The sequence below is a fragment of the Solanum verrucosum genome, unplaced genomic scaffold (assembly GCF_900185275.1).
Source record: "Solanum verrucosum unplaced genomic scaffold, falcon-dt-bn FXZP01000161.1, whole genome shotgun sequence".
In the NCBI taxonomy this organism is placed as follows: domain Eukaryota; kingdom Viridiplantae; phylum Streptophyta; class Magnoliopsida; order Solanales; family Solanaceae; genus Solanum; species Solanum verrucosum.
In genome coordinates this window covers 1,633,592-1,659,810 of record NW_026020127.1, presented here as the reverse complement: position 1 = coordinate 1,659,810, position 26,219 = coordinate 1,633,592, and the positions used below count along the sequence as shown (strand labels likewise).

Below are 26,219 nucleotides of genomic sequence, written 5' to 3'. Positions count from 1 at the left end.
CCAATTTTTTAAAGATATTTCTTTTAATAGGTGCCGAAAATCTCTTTTTTTTTTTTTTTACTAATCTTTATGTCCAATCAAATATGGCTATATAACTTCTCTCTTGTCAAACCCCTTATTCACTCTTCTCTCTCTCTTTTTTTTTTTCTTTTTAAAAATCTAATTTTTAATAATTTAATGAAATTGAATGCATTTACTTGAGTCCTCTTGTCACAACAAAATTCTTCTATTTAAATAAAAGCCCTTCCAACATTATATACTCAACTCTCTCTCCTCTCTCTCTCTCTAACTCAACAAAGATCCAAAAAGAAAACACCATGGCAGATAAAATAGTGAAGGAAGAAAATCAACTTGTTCAATTCAAAGAAGCCATCAATTTATTTGACAAAGATGTACACGGTAATTATTAGTATAATATTAATCTTTTCTTTACATTTTTTTAGGTTTTACTCGATGCTCGATATCAACATTGAAACCTTAACATGGATATGGTAATAATGAGTACTAGTTATCTTTTTTTCCTTCCGATTTTTCATCTAATGTTTGATATCAACATTTAAACAAATTTTCTGATTAAGGGTTAATTAATCATATTCATCCCAATTTAACTCTCGACATTTTTTTTTGGGTCTAATTATTCCTTTTCTTTTATATAATATCTGAAATATTACATTTTATTTTTAGGCTGCATTACAATTGAAGAATTGGCAATAGTTATAAGGTCATTGGATGAAAATCCAACAGAAGAAGAACTATGTCATATGATTAGTGAAGTTGATGCTGATCATCATGATAATGGAACCATGGAATTTAATGAATTCTTGAATCTCATCACCAAGAAAATGAAGGTAAAAACTCATATTCCTAACACTTATTTAATCGCATCGGGTGTTTACACTTAATTAATTATATCAACTCACTACTAATACCAAGTGATTTAATAAGTGTGTAAATAGGCATGTCATACATGTTGGCTAGCTTGGTGCAGACACTCGATATGAGTAAATTTTTACGAAATCTTCATCTATATTTCTACTCCCTCTAGATTATGTCAAGCTAGTGGCGGAGCTAAATTTAATGAAGGAATTCTTCGTCAGAAAATTATATTGTACCAATAAAGTAACAAATAGATTTTTATAGTGGTGTAAGAGGGGTTCAAAAAATGATTTTAAGTCACAAATTTAAATTCTAAATATGATATTATTATATGTTTTTGAATTTTCTTATTAGAATTTCTGGCTTCGTTACTATGTCAAGTTAATAACTTCCAAGTGTTTTAAGGAGTCGTTTGGACATGATATTCTTTTTTTTTCAGGAGACGAATTTAGAGGAAGAACTTAAAGAAGTTTTTAAGGTGTTTGATAAAGACCAAAATGGATTTATTTCGGCTACCGATGTAAGTCGATTTTACGTTGGAGTTTCATACTTTTAATAATTATTGTCATTTTATATTCGAAAAAATATATTTTATTTATGTTCTAAAAAAGGAATTACTAGAATTTTTTTTATAAATTAATATTATTTTGTGAGTGTAGTCAATCATGTACGGCATGTACTCATATTGTTCCTTTGAAGACCAGTCAAAAAGATAAAAGGTATTTTAAATTTAAAAATAAAAGAAGTATTTGAAAATATTTTTAAAGTCGAAGTAAATTATTACTTTCATCTTTGAATTATTGCCTAACCTCAAAAACACCTATTTACTTGACCAAATAACTTAAATACACATTTGATCTTGTAACATGAGTGAAATACACTCTTAAATTTTCGTCAATAAGAGTCACATGCTCCTACAAGTGTTTGAGACCACTTGTTATGTCATGTGACAGATCGGTGTGTATTTTAGTTTAATTAGTCAAGTAGAAGAGTGCTTTAAGAATGTCAATAGTCCAGAAACGAAATTTATAATTTACGTCAAATTTAAAGGTGTTGAATTAGTGGTAAAAATATTTTAATTAGATTACCAATGAATATAATTATTAAACTAGTTAAGGGAAAGGTGAGGGGGAACACATGTTAAAAATTTTCTGTCATTATTATTTAAATATTCTTTTTTTAACAGTTGTTTCAAATCCTAGATAATTATTAGGTTATTATTAACTTTGAAACCAATCTGTCAATGCAATGAATTTTTCCACAGTTCACACTGAACAATGCACTTGCTCCTTTTGACTTTTTATTTATTTCTATCTTATTAAAGAATCATATTGGAACATATAAGATCTCTCTATTTTTTATCAAAAATCTTGAATTCTCTAGTTTTAAAAGCCGTACATATATAGTTCTTGTAAAATTACCTTTTCAGACAACATTAAATCAGATCCAATGTTTACTCAATCTTATAGATAAAATAATAGATTATCGTCTAATATTTTCAATAACTTATAAAATCTTAGATCGTAAAAGTCTTCAACTTGTTCAAAAAGGGATCTCTTTATACTATGATCTAAAGTATCTATTTTAAGTTGTGAGAGAAATAAAAAGAGAATCATTATTTACTAATTAGTCGTTTCTAAAAGAGACAATTGATGAAAGTTTCAACCCTGAAAATGGAGAAACTCATTATAGAGAGCATTTCCTCTTTTTAGTGAACCTTACGTGCATGATTTGAATTTGAATTAATCGAATCAACGATTATATCAAAAGTAAATTTCACACATTAACGATATAGAAATATTTATATTTTCATTTCTTTTATTAATAAGATATTGATAATGCACTATTAGTGCATTTTTTTTTAAAAAAAAATTCATGTATATAACTTAAACTCGTTATAATATTTTTCTATTCTATTGCAGCTGAGGCACGTGATGATTAACTTAGGGGAGAAATTAACAGAAGAAGAAGCTGAACAGATGATTAGAGAGGCAGATTTGGATGGAGATGGTCAAGTCAACTTTGATGAATTTGTTAAAATGATGATCAAACTTTAATAGATAATTAAAAATATTTATTTATATTTTTGTTCTATTTATTAAGAAATTTTTATTATTTGTTAAAACAGTATCAATGTTATATAGCCAAGGAATTAATTGTAGGATTATTTGACTATTTAGACTCTGAAAATTGTAATCAAACGAGCCCTTAGTCTATATGTAATGTTTTTTTTTTATTGGTGTTCAGTATATTAATTCATTTCGAGGTTTAACCTATTTAAATATGTGTGAAACAATGAAGCTTCTATATCACGAGTAAATAACTCCCTAGCATAGACTTATTCAAGAATGTTATGGGGGGGGGGGGGGGGGGATTAACAAATAATTAAATATGCTACTATCATTATAGAGTACTTAATAATGTATTTTATGATGGTATTACTACATATGATGAAAGTATCATAATGATTATGATATAAAATAAAAGCAAGAAGGAAAGTACGATTATCAAATCCACATTTTCTTTTAAGTATATATGATATTTCTTGATGACTTTTTGAATTATATGTTAAATAAAGTTATTGATTTTTTTTTTCTTTGAGTAGGTTATAGCCTATTTTTTCCCCCATATAAACTATCAATTAGTCGTTAACTAATATATTAGTTTATTCCTAATGACACACCAAAATAAATAACAATGTAATTAGTCATGAACTTAATACTAATAAAAAAAAGGAGAATAATGTATAGTTGTCACGTCTAAGTTTGATGACTCCAAAAGAGAATTTAATTATCATTACTTTGTCAATTATATGAATTATCATTGCTTAAGTTATCTATTATTTGTTGTTACTATTCTTAAGATGACTTTTTCATTATTATATATATATATTTTTTCAAATCGGCTTTAATATGTTTTACTTGAGCCTAGGCTCTATCTGAAACGGTCTTGGAAGTAATGGAATTACAAATATGTTATTATTGTGGTATAATATAAGAAAATAAATTCAAAGGCACGTTCATAAATTTGTTGACAAACATGTTCCTATTCTCAAGAAAATAAATTGATTTTGTAATGGGTCGAGTCTTTTTACTTCCTATGACTTAAGGTTTGTGCATATGACTTTTGACTACAAAATACCTTCATCCCCACTCCCAAAAAAAAAAAAAAAAAATGATTTACGTCCTTTTAGTGTCACATTCTCTTTCATATGTTTCACCCATCTTATTTACATATTTTAGTTTGAACTAGTATAACTTTGAGAATTTAATCGAACCATGTTGAAGGGTTCTTCTTAGTTGGGTGAGATCGCGACCCCGAGGAGACCGTTGGACTATCAACCTCGGTCAATTGTGCTTCGTGGATAAGTCATGGGCTAGACACGTGGAAATCATAGGATCAAAATGAATTAAATAGACTGAAACCTTCATTAAGTGAAAACTAAGTTATGCTTTCATCTATTCAAAAATGATGAAATAGATATAATGTACTCTCCAACTTGTGGCCAATATAGTCCAATCCCAGAAACCTTGGAAACTCATTTTAATGAAATCAACTACCTGTAATATAGGTAGAAATGTTGTGTGTAGCAGCACCATTGCCATATGACCAGGAGGTTACAAGTCCGAGCTGTGGAAATAGTCTCTTGCAGAAATGTAAGGCTGCGTTGTAGTTGGACCCTTCTTCGGACTCCACGCGTAGCAGGAGCTTAGTGCACCGAGGATGTTTAGCCCCATAAGGCCTCACTACTATTATTGTCTTTTGGAGAGTAATGTCAAAATAAATCTTCAGACACATGCTGGGATTTTTCTACCCAAACATGCTGTAATTCACTTTCTCAATGATGATACATTCAAGCAGGAACAGTTTCAGAAACTCCGCCATTTTCAGCTTGATCCAAACTATCATAGTATTCCACCAAAACCTTCCAACCACCGGGGCACATAAATCCGTCTGGAGGGCTCTCCTTGGTCTTTGCAAGAGTTCGCATCTGAAAGAAAAAGAAGGCATCAATTACACCATATTTTTGTAAGGACAGCACCACAATAATTGATCTAGCATCCTAGAATGTAACAAAGTGGTCCTTTCTGGGGGTGAGATGCGGGGTAAAACCTATGTTGCTCAGATTCTCCAAAAATACTGCCGCACCTGAGTATGATCCTCCAAAATTGCACTACTTTTGGAGGATCCGACACGTACCTGCCAACACTTCTAAAGAGACCAAGCATCGCTTGGATTCTCCAAAAATATTGCCGCATATTTGTCAGATCCTCCAAAAATACACCATTTTTGGTGGACATGACAACTCACCAACATAGTTGTAAAACACAGAAAGCCAATAGAGAGATAGAAACCTTGGTGCCTGAAATGAAGATAAAATCTTGAGGCCTAGATGGGTCAAAGAAAGCCATTCCATTCTTAGTCTTGTCATATGCAGCCACCTACAAGAAAATTTAGTATTGTTAAGAGTTTGGAAATAAAAAAGGAAAGACATATTGCACTTTAACCAGGGTTAATTTGTTGCCATACCTTGAAAGGCAATATATTAAGCCGCTCTAGTCCCGGAGCCATACTGAGGACCTTCTTGCCATGATCTGCATCATACAGATCTCTCTTCTCCAGTGGATGACTCATTCCAGCTGGATCTCGTCCCACGATATAAAAGTTGGCACCTGCATTGATGCGAGCCTTTGCATGCCATTGCACCTCAGTTGGACCAGCATAGTGCATGGGAGATGGGAATATAGATAACACAGTTGTCTCAGGATCAAGCACCCCATCTTCAAGAACCTGACAAGAATCCAGTCGTGTATAGGAGTGAGAAAGCAATACCATGCCGATACATGGACAAACGGATAAGGCAAATCAAATTTTATGTGGGATTTCAGCCACAAAATGAATAAAAGAAACTGAGACATATTCTACATCTTTGGGCAGGATATTTTTAAAAATGCTTAAAGAAGTAAAAAGTTATCAACAAGGACTTTGTGCAAAAAGGATTGCAGAAGCTTGGCTGTTAAATGAGGAACGTTCACGTAGCTACACTACTAGTGCTCCGTTTTATTGCCAAAAATAGAAAATGTCAGGTAACCAAATGCAGAAACCTTCTCATGTTGCTTCAATCTCCAATGAAGTGGAACATCGTCTTCCTTTGTGTAACCTCCAAGAGGATGAAGCAAAAGGACGGGATTCTTATATCCCATCTCGAGAAGTCGCCGACGTGTGTCAGTCATCAATAATGCATGGCCATTATGCACAGGATTTCTCAGTTGAAAAGCAAAAACTGCATCTGCATTACGCCTTGTAAATTCATCCCGAAGTTCAGAAGGTGAAAGCCGGAAGCTGTCAAGACCATCATGGTACTTGACTGGTTCTATAACTTTCAAATCACCACCAATAAGCCAGTTTCCAGAATGAGTTATAGCTTCATCCACGTAAGGAAGACCTGGGGATGTGGTGCCCCAAGTTCTTGCTATCCGTTCTTCTTTGTTATGCTTGTAGATCTCGATACTACAATTACCAAATTAACAGGGAAAGAAACTAGATGAGAAAGTATAAATAGTCATAATAAAGAAAAAATAGTTTAGTTAGATGCTTAAAAATTATAAAAGAACAACAAAGAAATTAAAACCTCGTAAGAATTGGTCGGGTTGGGCTATGACCCGCTTTTTAGCCCAATCCATCAACCCAAGTCATTTTTGGGCATGTCATTAACTCCACCAATTTTGACTCCAACTAGCCCATTTGACACCCCTACTAATAGGCAGGTAATAAACATGACCAAGGTTTAGTAAAAGGAGAAAAAAGGGGTGAATGGATGGCTAAACAACCAATGCAGAATATTAGTTTGATCAATGTCTAGATATATTCCAAACTGTAAAAAGCATCCGTTGAGTAAATCGAAGATTAATTAACACCTTTTGAGCAATTTGAGTCACTACATGAACAAAGAAGATCACTAATATTGGACAAACGAAAAATATTATATATAGAGATTCCACCTATTTATCAAATTATTTGAGGCTCACTTATACTTATAATTTGCAAAAGAAATCTGAACAGATGAAGAGTAAATATCATTGTCTTCCAGCTTACTGCTAAAGTTGACTGTAAGCTGGTATTTGTTTAGTAGAGGAAGATTTGCTATAGAAGGAATGACCAACATGTTAATCTTACTAAAAGCAAATGGAAACCAACCAAAACCTTAATTCGATGTACAAAGTTGAAGCGCGTGATGACTTTGCATCCTAAACCAGTAGAAACTAATCAACCTTCTGCCTTCTTATGAGCAACTCCAGAACTTCAACTCGAACATTTAGTGAGCCAGTCAGTTATAACATTTTCTTAACATAAGGAGTATGAAATCTAATAAGACACTGATTCTTTTGGAGATATCTTGAGAACGAATGTTCTTTTAAAATTCATAATTGTAGCTGACATAAAGGAACAAGTTTTCTCCTATGCTACTATTCATGCTAATGTTATGGGGGCAACTAAAGCACAACACTTAATCATGTTTAATTTATTTTTACTCTTTAGACAGGGATGCTTGTTTAAATAAGTCAATTTCACATGGTAAACTACTGTGATATCATGTAGAAGAATTTTCCAGCGTAAACCTGTCTAGGAATTTATTTGTGAAAATTGAAAAAAGCAAAGAAATGCATCAAACAGGGGAAGAGCAAGGACACATACAAACTAACATATTCTTAATGGTTATACTTACCATCGTGATTGAAAAATAGAAAATGGTTATAAAAATCATAATATTTAACACCAACATGGTTATGAATAACTTCGGATTTCTTTTACAGTAAAAAGAAACGTTCTATGATAACAGAACTACCTCAAAAACAGTACTGCTTACTACAAACTGTTGCTCTTTTCCTACTTCATAAAAAAAACTTGCTTTTTTCCTTGAGTACCATTCTGCCATAAAAAATTGAACTTTTCTAACAACCCAATGTCACCCTAAGTCCATTTTACAACCGTAAACACTAGGCATCAAAACTCCCACTTTCCTTTTGGAATAACTCCCTTTTTCATTCAAAACACATACTCTTACCACTTACCAAAGAAAACCATTAAAAAAACATACTTTAAGCAAAAATATCTACAGATAATGTAGTTTAATATTTCCCTGTGAGCTCACACGTGTCAACATTGACAAGATTCACATTTCTCTGCATATAGTGAACTAAAACATTAGAGTAACAGTCACAATCAATGTTGAAAGTAACAGTTCAATGGATTCAAATTCTTTTTGCATATAACCGGGCTACGCATGCATAGCGGAGCCACGTGTATTCAAGGGATGTCAATCTTCCTCGAAAAATTATATTTTGTAGCTAGGTGAAAAGTTATTTTTTATGTATTTATATATCACATTTTGACACCCCTAAGTGAAAAATCCTCGCTCCGCCACTGGTACCTACTATAAGTGTTTTTGCATTTGCTGCTTAATGTAGTAACAGTTGTATGCAAATAGAAATAATCAAAAATTAACGAGTTAATGATTAAAATCACACCTAAAATATCACTTTTTTTTACAAGTTTCATACCTCAACTATCCATTTTTCTCTTTACCTACCTAAACTATCACTTCCTTCATATTAAAACACACTTCCATAGTGAGCTTGTAGGCCAAACTCAGCATCTAGTTGTATTTTAATACAAAGGGAGTGATAATTGAAGTATAAAACTCACAATAAACTATCACTTCGTTTGTATTAAAACACATCCCGATACTGAATTGGCCAAATATTTGTTCCCAATCAGAAACAGGCCTCCATAGGCTAACTTAAGGGAGTGTATGAAACTCGCAAAAAGATGTTAGTTTAAATACTTAAATAGAACAATGGATAATTGAGCTATGAAACTCGCTAAAGATGTGTTTTTTTTAGCATTAATTCAAAATCAAAAAATGATTTGAAGAAAGAAAGAAATTTCCCTTACTCGGTTAAAATGGCAATGGGGTTATTTCCATCAACAACAAGGGCAACACTACTCGACCCATCAATTTGATTCTTCTGAGAATCATCAATGGCGAGCACAATCGGAACCGACATGTTAACAACTGATCCATCTTCAAGACGAATCGAATTAAAATGAAGAGTTTGAAGAAACTCAGATTCTCTCATGAACCCTTTCAATGGGCTAGCCCATCCTTCACTTAACACATGAACCCATTCAACATCAATCTTCGTAAGCTTGATTTTGGGAAAATTCAAAGCTTCTTTTCTCTTCAAATCTCTTTGTGATTCATCAACGAAGAGCTCAACAAGCTTGCCACCGTCGGGTTCGATCAACAACCCGGAATGGATTCGGGTCTGCGACATGATTGACCCGGTTCTTATTGGGTCTGCAACTGTATGAGAAAGGAAGATTGAGAGGTAAGAAGAAATGGATTTTGGGTAAAGATTGAATTTTTGTTTAAGAATTTTGAGTGAAAGAGACCTTATGGTGAACAAAAATAACAACATAGTTAAGTGTAATTACTTCCTCGGTACCCATTTATGTGGCAATATTCGTTTTTTGTGAGCTAAACAATTTAAATTTAATAAAAAATTTGTGCATGAAATCTTCAATATTTTTTTAAAATAAAAAAATAAACTTATTTGAACCGCAAAATTCAAAAAGTGTCACATAAAATGAAACGAAAGAGTACTAATTACACATGTCGGGTCTTAAAAAAAGTAGAATATAGCATATCTTTCCTATTTTGTGGACTGTGGAGATAGCGGTACGATCGGAAAATAATACTTCTTTCATTCCAATTTATTTGTCTTATTTCCTTTTATAGTTAGTATTTTCAAAGAAATAGCTACCAAATTCAAAAAACATTTTAGTACACTATACATATTTTTTTAATTTAAGATAGAGAGATTCATTAAATAGGTAAACAATATGTAATTGTGAAATTAAAAGGCAAATGCACTCAATAGACTGAAATTTGATGAAACCTTCAAACAATAATACCTAGTATAATTCTGAATTTGAGGAAGGTGGTGCATACGCAACCTCACCTTTACCTTGAGAAGATTATAGAGATTTATTTTTGATAAACCCTCAACTCAAGTAAAGCAAATAAAAATAACAAGTATGTAAAGCAAATACAATATTGAAGAAGCCATACTAAAAACCATGGAGAAGAGAATAGTAGCAACAACAAATAATATGATAACTGAAGCAAAGGCAGTGAATGAAAACAAATGGTGTCTAACTTATGCTTTCATCTATTCAAAAGAATGAAATACATATAGTGTACCCTCCAACCTCTATACTACATAGTCCATCCATCCTGAACTTGGAAACTCAATTTTCATGAATGCAAGTACCTATAATATAGGTGCATCACAGATGTGGATAAATTTAGCACTATAATTTACAAGATGGAGAACTTTTTCCTCAACCTATACCATGCTTCACTATTATTATTTGTCTTTTGGAGAGTAATGTCAAAAATAATCTTCAGAAACCACATACTGGGGAGAAAAAAAGTTATTTTTTCTACCCCAAATATGTTGTAATTCACTTTCTCAAAGATGATACATTCAAGAAGGCACAGGTTCAGCAACTCTGCCATTTTCAGCTGCAGCCAAACTATCATAGTATTCCACCAAAACCTTCCAACCACCTGGGCACATAAATCCATCCGGAGGGTTTTCGTTGTTCTTTGCAAGCGTTCGCATCTGGAGGAAAAAAGAAGAAAACATTAATTGTGTGATATTGATCGCCGGGACAGCAGCAGAATAATCAATCTAGCATTGTATAATGTAATGAAGTGGTCCTTTCCGAGGGTTGGGAGTGGAGTGGGATTGGGAGTGCAACGGGGTAAACCTTATGTTGCTCAGATTCTCCAACAGTACTGCCGCACACCAGTGTTGGATCCGAGCAACATAAGGTATAACACTGAAAGCCAATGGAGAGATAGAAACCTTGGTGCCTGAAATGAAGATAAAATCTTGAGGCCTAGAGGGGTCAAAGAAAGCCATTCCATTCTTAGTCTTGTCATATGCAGCCACCTACAAGAAAATTCGGTATTCGCATTAGGGTTTGAAAATAAAAGGCAAAGACGTGTTGCACGTTAACCACGGCTAATTTGTTGCCATACCCTGAAAGGTAAGATATTCAGCCGTTCTAGTCCCGGAGCCATACTGAGGACTTTCTTGCCATGATCTGCATCATACAGATCTCTCTTCTCCAGAGGATGACTCATTCCAGCTGGGTCTCGTCCCACAATATAAAAGTTAGCACCTGCATTGATGCGAGCCTTTGCATGCCATTGCACCTCGGTTGGACCAGCATAGTGCATGGGAGATGGGAATATAGAAACCACAGTTGTCTCTGGATCAAGCACCCCATCTTCAAGTACCTGAGAAGAGTTCCAGTCATGTATAGGAGTTAAAAAGCAACACTATGCCAAGTACATAACTCAGATTGAGAAGCTGAATCAAATTTTATCTGGAATTTCAGTGACAACAGGGATCAAATGGAACTGAGAACTTTTTTACATTCGTTAGGCAGTCATAGCACAACAACAGATACATTAAGAAGAAAACAGACGTTAGAAGGAACTTTGAGCAAAAAGGACTGTGAAAGCTTGGCCTGGTGAAGGGGAGAAAAACCCAAGTACCATAGCGTTTCATTTGCTTTATTTACTGCCAAAAAAAGAAATGCAGGCGGGTAAACAAAAGCACAAACCTTCTCATGTTGCTTCATTCTCCAATGAAGTGGAACATCATCTGCTTTTGTGTAACCTCCTAGAGGATGAAGCAAAAGGACAGGATTCTTGTATCCCATCTCGAGAAGTCGCCGACGTGTGTCAGTCATCAATAGTGCATGGCCATTATGCACAGGATTTCTCAGTTGGAAGGCAAAAACAGCATCTGCATTACGCCTTGTAAATTCATCACGCAGTTCAGCAGGTGAAAGCCGGAACCTGTCAAGACCATCATTGTACTTGACTGGATCTATAACTTTCAAATCACCACCAATTAGCCAGTTCCCAGAATGAGTTATAGCTTCATCCACATAAGGAAGACCTGGGGCAGTGGTGCCCCAAGTTCTTGCTATCCGTTCTTCCTTGTTATGCTTGTAGATCTCGATACTACAATCACCAAATCAATAGGGAAGGACATCAGAGTTAAGAAAGACAGCAGACATATGATGTTGCTGACAAGCAGATAGTAAACATGATAAAATTTAGTAAAAGTACAAAAAAGGGGTGAATCAATTGCTAAACAACCAATGCAGAATATCAGGCTGATCAATATCTCTGACACATTCGAATATGTATAAAGCATACGTTAAGTAGATCACAAATAGTTAACCCCTTTTGAGCAATTTCAGACACTACATCAACAAAGAAGAATACTGATATTGGATTCAAGAAGTATATTTCATATAGAGATTCCACCAGTGTATCAAGTTGTTTGAGGCTCTCATATACTTATGATTTTGCAAAAGAATTCTGAATAGATGAAGAGGAAATATAGGCGTCTTCCAGCTTACTACCAAAGTTGATTGTAAGCAATTGGAAACATGTTAATCTTTATAAAAGCAATCGGAAACCAACCAAAAACTTATTTGGATGTGCAAAGTCAAAGCACATGATGAATTGCCATCCCTAAACAAATAGAAAATAATCACGCTTCTGCCTTCTTATGAGCAATTTAAGAACTTCAACTCGAAGGTTGGCAAGCCAATTATCCCCAGAAAAACATAATATGATGCTGATTCTTTTTGAGATTTTTCGAGAATGAACTTTCCATGCATCTTAAAAAAAATCTTAACTGTAATTGACAAAACAGTACGAACAAGTTTTCCCCTGCCCTACTTGTTATGCTAACATTTATGGTATGGGAAGCACTAAATCACAACACTGAATCACGTTTAGTTTAACTTTAGACGGGGATGCTTGTTCAAATAAGTCAATTTCACATGGTAGACTACTGTGTTATCCTATGTAAGAATTTTCCAGGGTAGACCTTTCCTTGGAAAATTTATTGGTGACAAACAACAGAAGAAATATATCAACAGGAGAATAGCAAGGAAATCGACAAACTACCTATCGAGACTCAAAAAGGGAAATGGTTGTAAATCTTCACATTTAACATCAACATCTTTTGAAAACAAAGGGATACCCTTGGAATTTCTTTTCCAGTTAACAAAACGTTCTAAAATAATAGTAATACCTTGAATAAGTTACTGCTTACTGGAAACAATTGTTTTTTTTTCTTGAGTACCATTATGATATAAAGATTTAAACTTTTCCCCAAATCCTAAAGGAAGATTTACAACCCAACATATGTCACCCTAACTGCCATTTTACAAATTACAACCATAAGTACTGGCATTAAAAAAGTCCAACTTTCCTTTTAAATAAGTCCCAAAATCAATTCAAAACACATACCACTTACCAAAGCAAACAATTAAAAAAAACATACTTTCAAGCAAAAATATCTACATACAGTCAACACTTAGTTTAGTATTCCCTGAAAGCACACATAAGTAAACATAAACAAATAAGATTCAGATTTTGTTTCATATGGTGAACTAAAACATTAAATAATAGTCACATCCATGTATGATAACAACAGTTTATTGGATCTATTATTTTTTTTTTATAAAACAATGATATCTGAGCTAGCTTGCACACAACCACACACCTTGACTAATTCCACTATATCTGCTACCTCCCATCAACACAACACAGGTACAAATAACTTTATCCACTAAGACTAAGACATATGGGCTAGTCCCATACATACTTGTTACCTTCTATCATCATAGATACCAGATAACTCTATCCACTAAGATTTAGACATATGAGCTAATTCCATAGGTACTTGTATCAAGAAACTTTATTCACTAAAGACTTAGACAAATGGGCTAATTCTATGGGTACCTACTACCTCCCAGACCAAATAACTTCATCCACTAAAGCTTAAACAGGCTAATTCCATAGAGATCTACTACCCCACCAACACAAGCAACAGTAATTCTACCCACTAGCCTGATCAAACCTCCACTAATCGTGCAGTACCTGCTACCTCCCACCAGCTCAGCTCCTGAATAACTCTATCCACTAAGACTTGGACACATGGGATGACTCCATAGATATGCGCTATCTCACAACGTACCGAGTTACTCTATCCACTAAATCTTGGACAGACTAATTCCATAGGTACCTGTTGACCCCACCAGCACAAGTAAGGCGTAATTCTACCCACTAAGGCTCGGATAGATGGAAAAAAATCACTTTATTTTGCCTCCCCTGCTTAAATTGTGAAAGTTAAGAATAAAACGCAGAAATTTCTCTTACTCGCTTAGAATGGCAATGGGATTGTTTTCGTCATCAACAAGGGCAACACTGCTCGACCCACCAATTAGATTCTTCTGAGAATCATCAATGGCGAGCACAATTGGAACCGACATGTTAACAACAGACCCATCTTCAAGACGAATCGAGTTAAAATGAAGAGTTTGGAGGAACTCATCTTCTCTCATAAACCCTTTCAATGGACTAGCCCATCCTTCACTTAACACATGAACCCATTCAAGATCAATCTTCGTAAGCTTGATTTTGGGCAATTTCAAAGCATCTTCTCTCTTCAATTCTCTTTGTGATTCCTCAACGAAAAGCTCTACCAGTTTGCCTCCATCAGGTTCTATCAACAACCCGCAACGGATTCGGGTCCGGGACCCGATTGATCCGGTTCTTTTGGATTTGGAACGGCATGAAAAAGGAAGATTGAGAGGTATGGCGTAATGGGTTTTGGTTAAAGATTGAATTTTTGTTGGAGTTTTGAGGGATAGAGAGCTTATGGCCGCCATTGGAGTTGCAGAGAGCTCTTCTTCTTCTCTCTATTTTAGGCTTAAGCTAGTAATGACATTTAGTGGTTTCCATTTTTATAGGATTCTATCAATAAAATAAATATTGGAGGGAGAATTTAGGAATAAAATAAGTATTGATTTTCCTTGGACCGCTCCACTAATAATATGCTATGCCATAGTAAGGAGGTGCGAGAAATTAGCGATGATATATTTAGAAAGAGTGATTAGTAGATTGAGAAACAATTAATGTTTCAGGATAGGTGGCTCGTCGAAAATATGATTTTAGATTTGGATAGATGATTAGTTGATAGATTAACGTTTTCTCTATTTTTAGTGATAGAGATTCTAGAATGGGTGGTTGTTATATCATAATAATAAAAATAAAATTATTCGGATCAAATTTATGTTAATTTTATTAGATGCTCGCATATTTTGTTGCATTAGCTTCAAAAGGATAAATTCCGTTGAAATAGATAGTTATGTGAAGTTCATAATTGCACTAAGTGGTGGATGCGGCCCGTTAAAGTATTCTTCGATAGAAATTCATTTAAAGATATACATTAGAATATTGGAATCTCGACATATGACACGATATTTCTATTATTACCTATGGATATGATTCTAGCCTCGAGAACCTATCTATTTTCTTATCAGTATTATTATTAGAGTACCATTATTATTATTATGTTGATTTATCTCTTATTCATCAATTTTATTATTATTGCTATTTCTTATTTTGATTAACTTCATTAATTTTACTATGTGTATTTTTCTTTCTTCAATATTTTCATCCCAACTATTTATTCTCACATTCTTTTCAAACGTGTTTTAAAAAATATTTTTCTTAACTTGAGAATTTATCAGAAATAATATTAATATCTTCACAAACTAAAAAGTAAATCTCTCTCTATATATATATATCATCCTTCTCCAACATTATTTATGAAAATATATAGGTCTTGTTGTTATTGTTGTTTAACGTCGACAGTCAAAGATCAATTGCCGTTTGGATTTTTGGACAATGAGTTGGTGGTTTTTATATTATATGGTTAAAATTAAAATAAAACTTGGAGGGAGATATTAATTGTTTAATTTAGGTAATAAAATATTTGATTTTTTTGTGCTGATTATACTAAATCACTGATATATGTCAGCGATGTCGAAAGACAGAAATCTTTAGCCGTTTGGATTTGGACCGAAAAAATTTAAAAATTATATACATCGAGGACTCGATTAGATAATTCTTGAATTGTTATCTCATTATTTATATTTTAGTGATGAAATAAATTATCTCATATATATGATGCAATAACTTAACCCGAAATAACTTATTTCCAACCAAATGACCCATGATAGTTTAAAAAAAAGTTCTTATATTAAGGCACACTTAATGTTAAGTTATCAAATATTATTTTTATTTACGATGCTCTAATATAAAGAAAGCAATAATTTAAATAAATAAATAAAATAATAAATAGTTAAAATATTAATTAATTTTTAAAAAAACGAAGTGCTTTCTACTTTCTAGGAACCCCCTTTTTTAAAAAAAAAAAAAAGTTTGAATTCAAAGTTGTACAAACAAAAGTAGTATTTATTTTGGGAAAAGTAATATAATAATAATTAAATAGAACATACACTTTATCTTTTTTCAAATTGAATGAACTTTGCCCTATTTTAAGGCTAGATTCGAACGTGGTCCTAAAAACAAACTTTTCTTCTTCACTATCTAGGAAACAAGACAAATGTGTTTAAATAAAATTGGCCAACCAAGCTAGTCAAAGGCCATTGAATTTAATTCAACATGATCCTCGCATAAATACTCCCAACCATAACGTCATTTTACTTGTCATGTTTTATTTTATACATCTCTTAATAAAAAAAAAATTAAATAAAGAGGTGTGATTGATATGTTAAATTTTTCATGTTCGATTGACCAAAATATTAAAATGACTTTCCTGATAAAAGTAGGAAAAACAAGTTCTATAAAAATAACTCACAAGTTCATTGTCTCTTTCCCATTCTTGATTTGTATCTTCTTTTAGTTGGATTATAAAGTACCACAAAATTATTATGTCATATTTCATTCTACATTCACATTAGAAACCATACATATAATGCACTCAAGATGATAAATGGGGTCACGAAAGGAGATAGAAAAAAGAAGACATTATGATTCTATATCTTTCTTATCTTTATCTCTATTTTTTTTTAAAAATGGGTGGAGAATCTTTGTTATTTCATTGATATAGAATTTTCACAAAAAGTGGGAGAATTTCATTTAGCGGTACTGAGAAAATCAAAATTTATATATAAGTCAATAAATAGTACTGAATTAGACGGGCACAGAATAAATGGTTTCCAAAAGAAAAAATAATTTAAAACAAGTTCAATCAATATTTGAAAACAGAGATACTAGTAAATAATTGTAAAAATTGGAATTTGTAAGTTGTAAATTACTCAAATACAACATAAACCAATGTCAAAAACATTTAATCCAAACTCCAAAGTACATTTGATCTGTTGTGTGAATGGAGTCAATCTTTTGAAATAGTTCAGAATTAGTTCTGCCAGAATGATACTTTTCTCTCAACCCCAACTGCTAACACAACTAAATTAACTTCCTGTAGGACGACGACAACGGGAAAAGACCGTATGCAGCATTGTAAAGTTTGTCATCAGATACGATTATAACCGATGGACTTACTGAATAAGCTTCGAATGTACATCGCTTGTAGTCCACTTGCTAATATAAGCAAAAGATACTCTGCGACGGTGTAAAATATAACACGGTCCCTTGTGCTCTGGTTAGCTGCACCAGAAAACATGCATGTCAACGTTCTATTTCTGTCTCGGTAACACAGGTATTTCTATTACAATGAAAGGACAGAAAAATTGTTATTATTGTTTCTGTTACATTGTGTTATGGGAGCCTGTACAGTTACAGATGGGATGTTCAGTACGAATTCTTATAGTACTGATCGGGGGAGTTGATGTTAATTCGGAAAAAAATGCAAACAAAAAGCTATAAGAAGACTTCCAATCTATCATAAGAACAAATGGATATAGCTAAAGACACATTAAGCAATCAAGAAGAAAAATGATACTACAACCTTTTAGCAATAGAAAAGTGCAACTCTTCAAATAACGGAGAACTTCACCTTACTCTCTTAGCAATGATGCTCAAAGAATTTTAAACCATAGTCATAAAGCATAGGGCAGATAGTAAATGAGAAAAGGTTCATTTTGAATCAGACCAATAAACTTATAAGTGCTGAAGCATTTTCAGAATCAGACCAATAAACTTATAAGTGCTGAAGAAAATTTCAACACAAGATACATATAACCAAGATATACTAACAGCAATAGGTTGACATTATTCCAGTAATAGCTAGTCCAAACATTCTAATAAACCAAATAGGTTGCTGAAATCTGAGTGATTCCTACAGTCATCAGATGTTAGTGTCTTTAAGAACATGTTATGGCTTATCAACAACGGTCTTGGCATAAACGTCCAGACCCGGTCAATGGTTGGTGTAACCATTTCAGAATTAACCATTATTTGGTTCAAACATAAAAGAAATACCTGCCTCATATGTCATTAGAAAGCAAATCTACCAATCCAGGTGATAAAGTAAGGAATGATTGCTGAAAGGTAAACATTTTTATACATATGCATCTTTAGAATTAGAAGTCAATTAAGTTTTCAATTGAGGAAAAGATTGAAGACTCACTACGACGATGACGAGAATCACGTGCTTTCAAGTAATGCTGCTCTGCTGTAATTGACTCCAATGCCTCTCTTAGTTCAGCAATTTTAACATTGACGGGGTCCAAATGTTCTGCAAAGGTCAGTAAAGAGTATAACTAAGAAGAGGAATGGACAAATAGGAAATATAACATGCTTAATCCTAGCCATAAAAGAATAATACTATAGCAAAGAAGACAAACCATCTTTGGCAAGGTCATGTTCATTGGAAATGTGTCCAATATGTATGTAGAACGAGACTGTTTCTGGCGATGAATGTGGATTATGAAAACAGAAATTGAACATCCCACTCCTTGGGGCCTTGAACTCAAACTTATCACCAGCTGTTCCCTTCATTGTGTGCACAACATTTCCTGAAGGCGATGTCACCTGCATGAGTAAAAAAAATCAGCAAAAGGAATACATCCTGGGTTGTATTCTATTTTCCATAAGTAGCAGCAGAGAGAGCGGAATCAAAAGAAAAAGAATGTACTCTGTGTTCTGTTTATGTAAAATATTTTCATTTCGAGCATATCTCCAACTTTTAAATTTCTCGAGTAAATTGAGGACATGCATATAGTAAGACATAAACATTGAGTTCACCAGTTCCTCTATTAAATCAAATTAGTTGCATTACTAATTTTTTAATCATTGGAACCATAACATTTATCAGCCATGCAAAGACATGGTAATGAGCTAGAAACTGATTTGACACTTAGAGATATTGCATTCCCATGACTTCTTATGAGCACAAAGGACAATCATATTTATCTATTCCATCTTCAACCTTCCCAGTCAAGAATGATAGAAGATTGGTAGTTGGGAATAAGCTTCACATAGAAGAGCTAGTGGGTTTGAGAATGTGCAGAAGAGGCTGTACAAGGTACGAAGTGGAGAGAGGAGAAGAATAGGATTGTGAAGAAGGATGAAGTAGTTGTATAGTAGGAGAATGGCTTCTGAAGTCACCAATAGCGGTATGACCCCACCCCCACCCCACCCACCCCAAAAAAAGGTGAGGTTCATTGAATATGATAGAGAGGCACAGAGCTGAAGAGCTAAGGTTGGATAAGAAATCTAGCAAGCAACCTGGAACTACTGCAATCCCTACTTGAGTAGTACCACTCTGTGTAAGATGCCCCAATAGTAATTGGTTTATAAGCTCACTGCTCAGCAAAGGATGCTTGAAAGATCTGTTTCAATGATGCATCTAGGCTGAATGAGATAAATGGTAAATTCTATGCTACATCGAATGAGAGGGTTAATCCTAGCTGAGGGTTGTCCCTTCAGATAGCATCAAACACATAGGATCTAAGTGCAGTTAGCTAATCCAAACATCTAATTTTATGCTTTAATGCTTAAGTTTCTCTGGCCTCTTGGATCAGATAAGATAGCTCTGTTTGACAAATTGCGGACTCAAAAGTAGGCAGATGCTCATAGGTCAGTCGAAGCGGAGCACATTCCTAAGCAATGACAACAACAACAACATACCCAGTGTAGAGAAATCTGAAATCATGAAGTTTGTAGATAGAGAAGTACTAAGCTATCAAACTAATTGCCCGCTCGCTTAATCCACAAAGCTAGCTCTTTTTTTTGAAACTGGTAATGTTGTATTCCCCAGCATTAAGGTATGCTGGAGACCTCCAAAAATGTATTAACAAGCTAGAACAAGAGACTAATTACAGTACTCCTAAAAGATCTACTAATTGTTCAACATTAGCATTTTCTATACAATGTTCTTTACACCAAAAGTAGAAAGTTACACTCTGTTTCAATATAAAGGATGCTTCTTAAGAGACATAAGGGATCAATGTCCAAAGCAATAGTCTTATGGATTTTGTGCACTTAAGCACTGCTTTCAACGTTTAATTATGCTTAAAGGCAAAAACTTCATTGCTTTCACACATCTCAAATCATAGTTGACAATCAACTGCCTATTTTAAACTGAGAAAAAGGCAAAGAGCAAGAATATGACTAAAAATACAAAAGAGATATGAATTGTTTATTCAATGGGTAGCAACAGAGAAGTAAAATATATTGAGGAGTATGATAAGAGTATTGCAAACAGTTAATTAGTAGTTAGTTAAGTACTGCTGCTTAGTTAATTATTATTGAGCTGAGTTTGTTATCCAGTTGTCAGCGTCTTATTGGTTCATTAGCTGTTAGTTAGTTACCATCAATGTAATTGTATATATACATGTTAGCACTGTAAGTTTCAGTAACAATGATCATTCAGTTTGTAGAGATGAATAAGAGCAACAATTCATTCCGGTAATCTTCTTCTTCTATTCTCCCAAAATACCCAAAATAGTTAGGTTTCATTCAATCGACAAATTAATAAAATATGCTTTGCTTACTTTTTTTTTTTGATAAAAGTAACAGATAGTCTATATTTATCCACAGGTATACTACCTCAAAAGTGTAGTTCCCCTCCAAAAGTGTTGCTTTGCTTACTTATCATAGACCATTAAACATATAACAATTTTTAAGCTCAACTTAGCTAATAGAAAACATATTTCTACTAGGGGTGTGCAAAAACCGATTTAACCAATAAACCGAACCGAAAAAAACACTATTGATTTATTGATATTGGGTTATTGGGCTAATGGTTTTTAAACGGTTTTGCAAAATTTTTTATTGGGTTATTGGTTCGGTTTCTGGTTTTATAATTTTTGTTAATGGTTAAACCGATAACCCAATAAGACTATACTAAATTTACTAGTCTTATTGTTAATGGTTAAACGATTGTTACTTTCACACTTTTTGTTAATGGTCAAACGATTGTTACTTTCACATTTTTTCCTTTGAATGTGTCTAGTGTCTAAACTTGCAAGAAAAATTATTGTTACTTTTATAATTATTACTTTCATGCCAAATGCTGGAAAAATCATATGGTTTATTTGAAAATTTTCTTATTGTGTATATAATATATATGAGTATTTTCTTATTGGTTAAACCGAAAACCGAACCGTTAAGTACCATAAACCGATTAACCAAAAACCGATAAGAAATATGTTATTGGTTTGGTTATCGGTTTGAAGTATTTACAAACCGAAAACCGATAAACCGAACCAATAACACCTAAAACCGAACCGAACCGACCGATGCGCACCCCTAATTTCTACATAGAAAGTATTAGGAGGCTTTAGTGAAGGAAAATCATTTCGTTAATCATCTTTTAATGTCTTGGAAGTTAAAATGGGACATGGTTTTCCTGGAGGGTGATTTTGAGAATTACGTAACCGACAATGTAGGGTAGTAATATTGATGATAGCTTTTAGACAACACTGGGAGCATCTAGAATAGTATTTAGGTGCAGATGAAGTCATAGAAGAATAAGACATGTACTAGGTTATACTCCTGTCAAAAATGTTCAATTCTCAAAGGTATAAGCATTTTCCTCTCTTTTAATGATTTTCATCTTAAAACATCATCACAGGAAGGAAAAAATAAGTTATTTTCCTAACCTTAGTGTAAATCATAATCATTCTAAATCAACTGTCAATTAACACAACAAAAACCTTGAACAAACCAATACTCTTTGTGGAAAATATTCTCATCTGTGATTTTCATTTGATATGCCTACCAAAGAAATTTCGACTCGACTTCATTTAAGTTGAAGTCCAGCAGTGGGAACTCACCTTCAATTTCTTTTGTTCTTCGTCTCTAAGTAATCTAAATAGAAGAGACCTTGCAGCTATATGTATGACGTAGAAGAAGAATATGTACATGCAAAGCTAAGAAGAATCGTTTTTCTCAGAAGAAGAAGAAAGCAAATACAAAGAAACAAAGCAATATCATGAGACAAAATATTTTTTTTTTGTTTATAAAACAATTATGATCCAATCACAATTGCTCCGGAAACTAGTTGCAGGAAAAATTAAAGGGTGATATGGTTAAACGAAAGGAATTGTATACAAAACCTTTCCATTGCTCCAGCTACAGTTAACAAACGAAGAAACTTCCTAGAAACATTGAGTTGCAAGGGCTATAGTGTTCGAGGGAGAAGAGCTGGTGGGAATGCAATCGAAGGGTTCTATACACATCTATATAGGGAGGATGTCGCTTGAGCCTTAGACGGGAGAATGTAGACATTATCAATATATTATTAGCAATACATTATGGGGAAGGAGGAGGGGGGAGGGAGTGGTTGGAGAGGAATTAACAGGAATGCTTAGTAAGTAGTCAAGAATTGTTTTAGGGACAAACTCCCAAGCTTTTGAAGGTTTCTTATGGCGTTCTTTCAAAAATGTCAAAGAGTTCCGTCAAAAAATGATATCATAGAACCAATTTCTTCATGAAAAATGGCATATATCAAAAAAGACCTAATACATCTTTCCCATTATTATAGTGGAAAGTGTATCCACTGTCAAGAAAGAACTTCAAAGCTAGTAGTCTAATAATAAGCATCTACAAAATTCTCACAGAGTTACTTTCTTTTGTAATGCCTTCATGGAAGATAGGCACGTGCAAGGTTGCACATTAGTTGCTGTGAGAAATATAGGAAAAGAATATTATTGAATTGTTGTTGTTTACATTATTACATTGAGACCCTATTTATAGACCCTAGAATACAATCCTTTACCAAGTAGGATACTATTTAGTATTCCTATTTCTATTTCTATTCCTATTCCTGTTCTAATAGGATTGTATAAACTTATTCTTATTCTAATAGGATTGTATAAACCTATTCCTATTCTAATAGGATTGTATAAACCTATTCCTATTCTAACACTCCCCCTCAAGCTAGTGCATACAATTCATGTACCTAGCTTGTTACAAATGTAATTAACACGAGGACTGATGAGGGGCTTGGTGAGATATCTGCAAGTTGATCACTCGACTTCACAAATTTGACAATCAATCTCAATGGGCTTGGTCTTCTCATGAAATACTGAATTTGATGCATAATGCCGATAAAACAGAGAGTGATAAAATTACAGTGTTGAACTTCCCAAACCAAGCTTGCAAAAACTATTTCAGACCATAGAGTGACTTACGTAATCAACATACAAGGCTACTAAACTCCCCCTGAGCAACAAATTAGGTGGTTGCTCCATATAGACTTCTTCACAATGCAACGGTCGCCGGAAGTGCTCAAAATCTAGTATAAAGTGTATGGATCATGTTGGAATCAATAGACGTGTCAATATTTAACAAGAAAGTCACCGAAAAATTGGCCGGAACATGCTTATATGCCGGAGTATTGATTTGATGGATAAAAGTGGTCACAATCTAAGAAATAAAATTATATGGGTAGGGTTGGAATGATGTCACGACCCAACTAGAAAATAGAAATTATATAGGATAGTTCGAATTGATGGAATGACCCCCATTGAAAAAGAGAAATAATATGGGTAGGGTCGGAATGATGGCACAACCCTAATGAAAAAGAGAAATTATATAGGTATGGTTGGAATGATGGCACAACCCTACACAAATCAGATTTGGGGAGTCACCGGAAAGACGAATGGAACTATGCAAATCAAATCTGAGGAGTCACTAAAAAGACATGATGCTATGCAACTCAAATATGAGAAAGTAGTTCGGTAAAATCCACGGTACTACACAAATTAATTATGAAAAGTAGTCCGGAGAGATGCACGGTGCTACGCAAATAAGATATGCAAAAAAAGGTAGTCACCGGAAGGATGTCACGGTGCTACACAAATTATATATGAAAAAGTAGTCACTGGAATGATGGCACAGTGCTACACAAATTAAATATGAAAAAGTAGTCACCGGAATGATGACACGGTGCTACAAAAATTAAATATGAAAAAGTAGTCACCGGAATGATGGCACGGTGCTACACAAATTAGATATAAAAAAGTAGTCACTGAAAAGATGGCACGGTGCTACAAGTTAGATATAAGAAAGTAGTCACCGGAATGATGGCATAGTGCTTAAATAAATCAAATATGAGAAAATAGTCACCGGAAAGATACATGGTGACCCAACTTTTGCTAACATAATTGTTGGCCAGACGGGCGGCATATATGAGTAATAGCCGCCCGCCGGCAGCGGAATCACTTTGATCGTTTACCAAGATCGTAGAGGCTCTGATACCATGTGAGAAATATAGGAAAAGAATATTATTGAATTGTTGTTGTTTACATTATTACATTGAGACCCTATTTATAGACCCTAGAATACAATCCTTTACCAAGTAGGATACTATTTAGTATTCCTATTTCTATTTCTATTCCTATTCCTGTTCTAATAGGATTGTATAAACTTATTCTTATTCTAATAGGATTGTATAAACCTATTCCTATTCTAATAGGATTGTATAAACCTATTCCTATTCTAACAGTTGCAAACAAGTTGGTGAACTCTAGATTAAAAGGGTGGGAAGAACCTGATGATTGAGGACACGGTCAACATCAGTGCTTCAGGTGCATAAAGTCGACAACATCAAGCAAAGAAACCATATAGCTTCTTTAAGTCAACTCCTTTTTACATATTAACATCACTTTAACTTCTTTTTTTTTTTTGTAAATTCTTGGAGCACTTTGGAAGATACTACAAATTAACACACATGAATAGTTTATTTTATTTTGATGATACTACCTCGACTATTCTACAGAATACCTTCTACCTCCCCAAAACTTAGCCAGATAGGAGAAATCACCCAGTGTTTCTTTGGATTTGAACCTAAAACCCCACGGTTCTCCTCCCAGCTAATTGGCCACTATCCATCAACACAACACCCTCAGGTCAGATAATTAGTTAGCTTTTTGTACATAAGATCATATTTAAAGGGGATTTATCCCTTTTCAATCTCAAATTCTTTGGAAATGCTTTATTTTAAGCGGGGGATCTAACGAAAACAACCTTTCTATCTTAATCTGTATACATTCTACCCTTTCCAAATCCCACTTGTTCGATTACACTGGGTATGTTGTTGTTGTTATCCCTTTTCAATCTATAAAAACAGGATCTGACAACAAACAAACTGAATCAACTTCACATTTCAAACAACTAAGCATAAAGATCAGGAATTTATACTTCAGAGAAAGGGGCAAAAAAAAAAAGTCTTACAGTGAAATCAATGCCGGGATGATCCGAACTCCAGAAGATATCATGATCTACAACAACGAAATTCCCCGAAATTGTATCGCCTTCATACAGCACGTATTCCTGAACACACTCTACGTCGTTTACCGTCACCGATAACGCCGATAGGTCGCCGACGAAGCTGATTAATAAAATAGCTACCAAAGCTAATACCTTGGAGCACTTCACTCCGTCTCCGATTTCCATTCCGTCCGTCGGATTTACAATTTGTTCTCGCCGGAATTTAGGTAATGCACAATATTTTTTTGGGAATTGGGTCACTGGAACGGAGACGTGAATATGACGTGCGGAGATGGAGTTCTGACTTTTTATGTTGTGTGACAAGTTTTTATACTATTGAAAAGCTACGACTAAGCTAACACTGGCGTTTACCTTTTCTCTTAGTGTGGGAGATATAGTAAATTCTCTAATTTATTGATGAGTACTCAAAAAATAATGATGGCAGATTTATTTGAAATTAAAAAAGAAAAAAATAGATTTGTTTGAATGTATTTTATTGGAGCTATTGTAAATTCTCTAATTTATTATGTGTTTTATGGACATTCTGCATCAAATCTAGTATTTCATAAAAGAACTAAGAACATTGAGATTAACTTTCACTTTATCAGAGGAAAAAAAAAAATACTCTTGAAAGGTATTGTCACAAAATTTGTGAAATCAAACTATCAATTTACTGCATGTG

The 26,219-nt window shown here is 33.8% G+C and overlaps 3 protein-coding genes across 6 annotated transcripts; 1 reads left to right on the top strand and 2 right to left on the bottom strand.

The window, feature by feature from the left end:
- Positions 1 to 251: 251 nt before the first annotated feature.
- Positions 252 to 2,962, top strand: LOC125825879 (calmodulin-2/4-like). The gene is made up of 4 exons (XM_049505170.1): positions 252 to 399; positions 685 to 848; positions 1,316 to 1,396; positions 2,799 to 2,962. The coding sequence occupies exons 1-4, from the start codon at positions 318 to 320 to the stop codon at positions 2,931 to 2,933; spliced, it is 462 nt and encodes a 153-aa protein (XP_049361127.1). The 5' UTR covers positions 252 to 317; the 3' UTR covers positions 2,934 to 2,962.
- A 1,333-nt stretch (positions 2,963 to 4,295) lies between these two features.
- LOC125825861 (ATP sulfurylase 1, chloroplastic-like) lies at positions 4,296 to 14,784 on the bottom strand. Of its 4 annotated transcripts, none has more exons than XM_049505153.1 (5): positions 8,833 to 9,326; positions 5,982 to 6,387; positions 5,407 to 5,667; positions 5,232 to 5,318; positions 4,296 to 4,867 (listed from the first exon to the last, which is right to left on the bottom strand). In XM_049505153.1, exons 1-5 carry the CDS (start codon positions 9,213 to 9,215, stop codon positions 4,730 to 4,732), a joined length of 1,275 nt encoding a protein of 424 aa, XP_049361110.1. In that variant the 5' UTR covers positions 9,216 to 9,326; the 3' UTR covers positions 4,296 to 4,729. The 4 variants fall into 4 exon arrangements, with proteins under 4 accessions (XP_049361110.1, XP_049361108.1, XP_049361109.1 ...); XM_049505151.1 differs by lacking the exons at positions 5,232 to 5,318; positions 5,407 to 5,667; positions 5,982 to 6,387; positions 8,833 to 9,326 and adding exons at positions 10,815 to 10,901; positions 10,991 to 11,251; positions 11,581 to 11,986; positions 14,204 to 14,755 and having other exon boundaries at positions 4,680 to 4,867; XM_049505152.1 differs by lacking the exon at positions 8,833 to 9,326 and adding an exon at positions 14,204 to 14,755 and having other exon boundaries at positions 4,680 to 4,867.
- A 2,341-nt stretch (positions 14,785 to 17,125) lies between these two features.
- On the bottom strand, positions 17,126 to 25,889 carry LOC125825871 (transmembrane emp24 domain-containing protein p24beta3-like). The gene is made up of 4 exons (XM_049505163.1): positions 25,502 to 25,889; positions 18,664 to 18,850; positions 18,447 to 18,554; positions 17,126 to 17,524 (listed from the first exon to the last, which is right to left on the bottom strand). The coding sequence occupies exons 1-4, from the start codon at positions 25,721 to 25,723 to the stop codon at positions 17,391 to 17,393; spliced, it is 651 nt and encodes a 216-aa protein (XP_049361120.1). The 5' UTR covers positions 25,724 to 25,889; the 3' UTR covers positions 17,126 to 17,390.
- Positions 25,890 to 26,219: the final 330 nt, after the last annotated feature.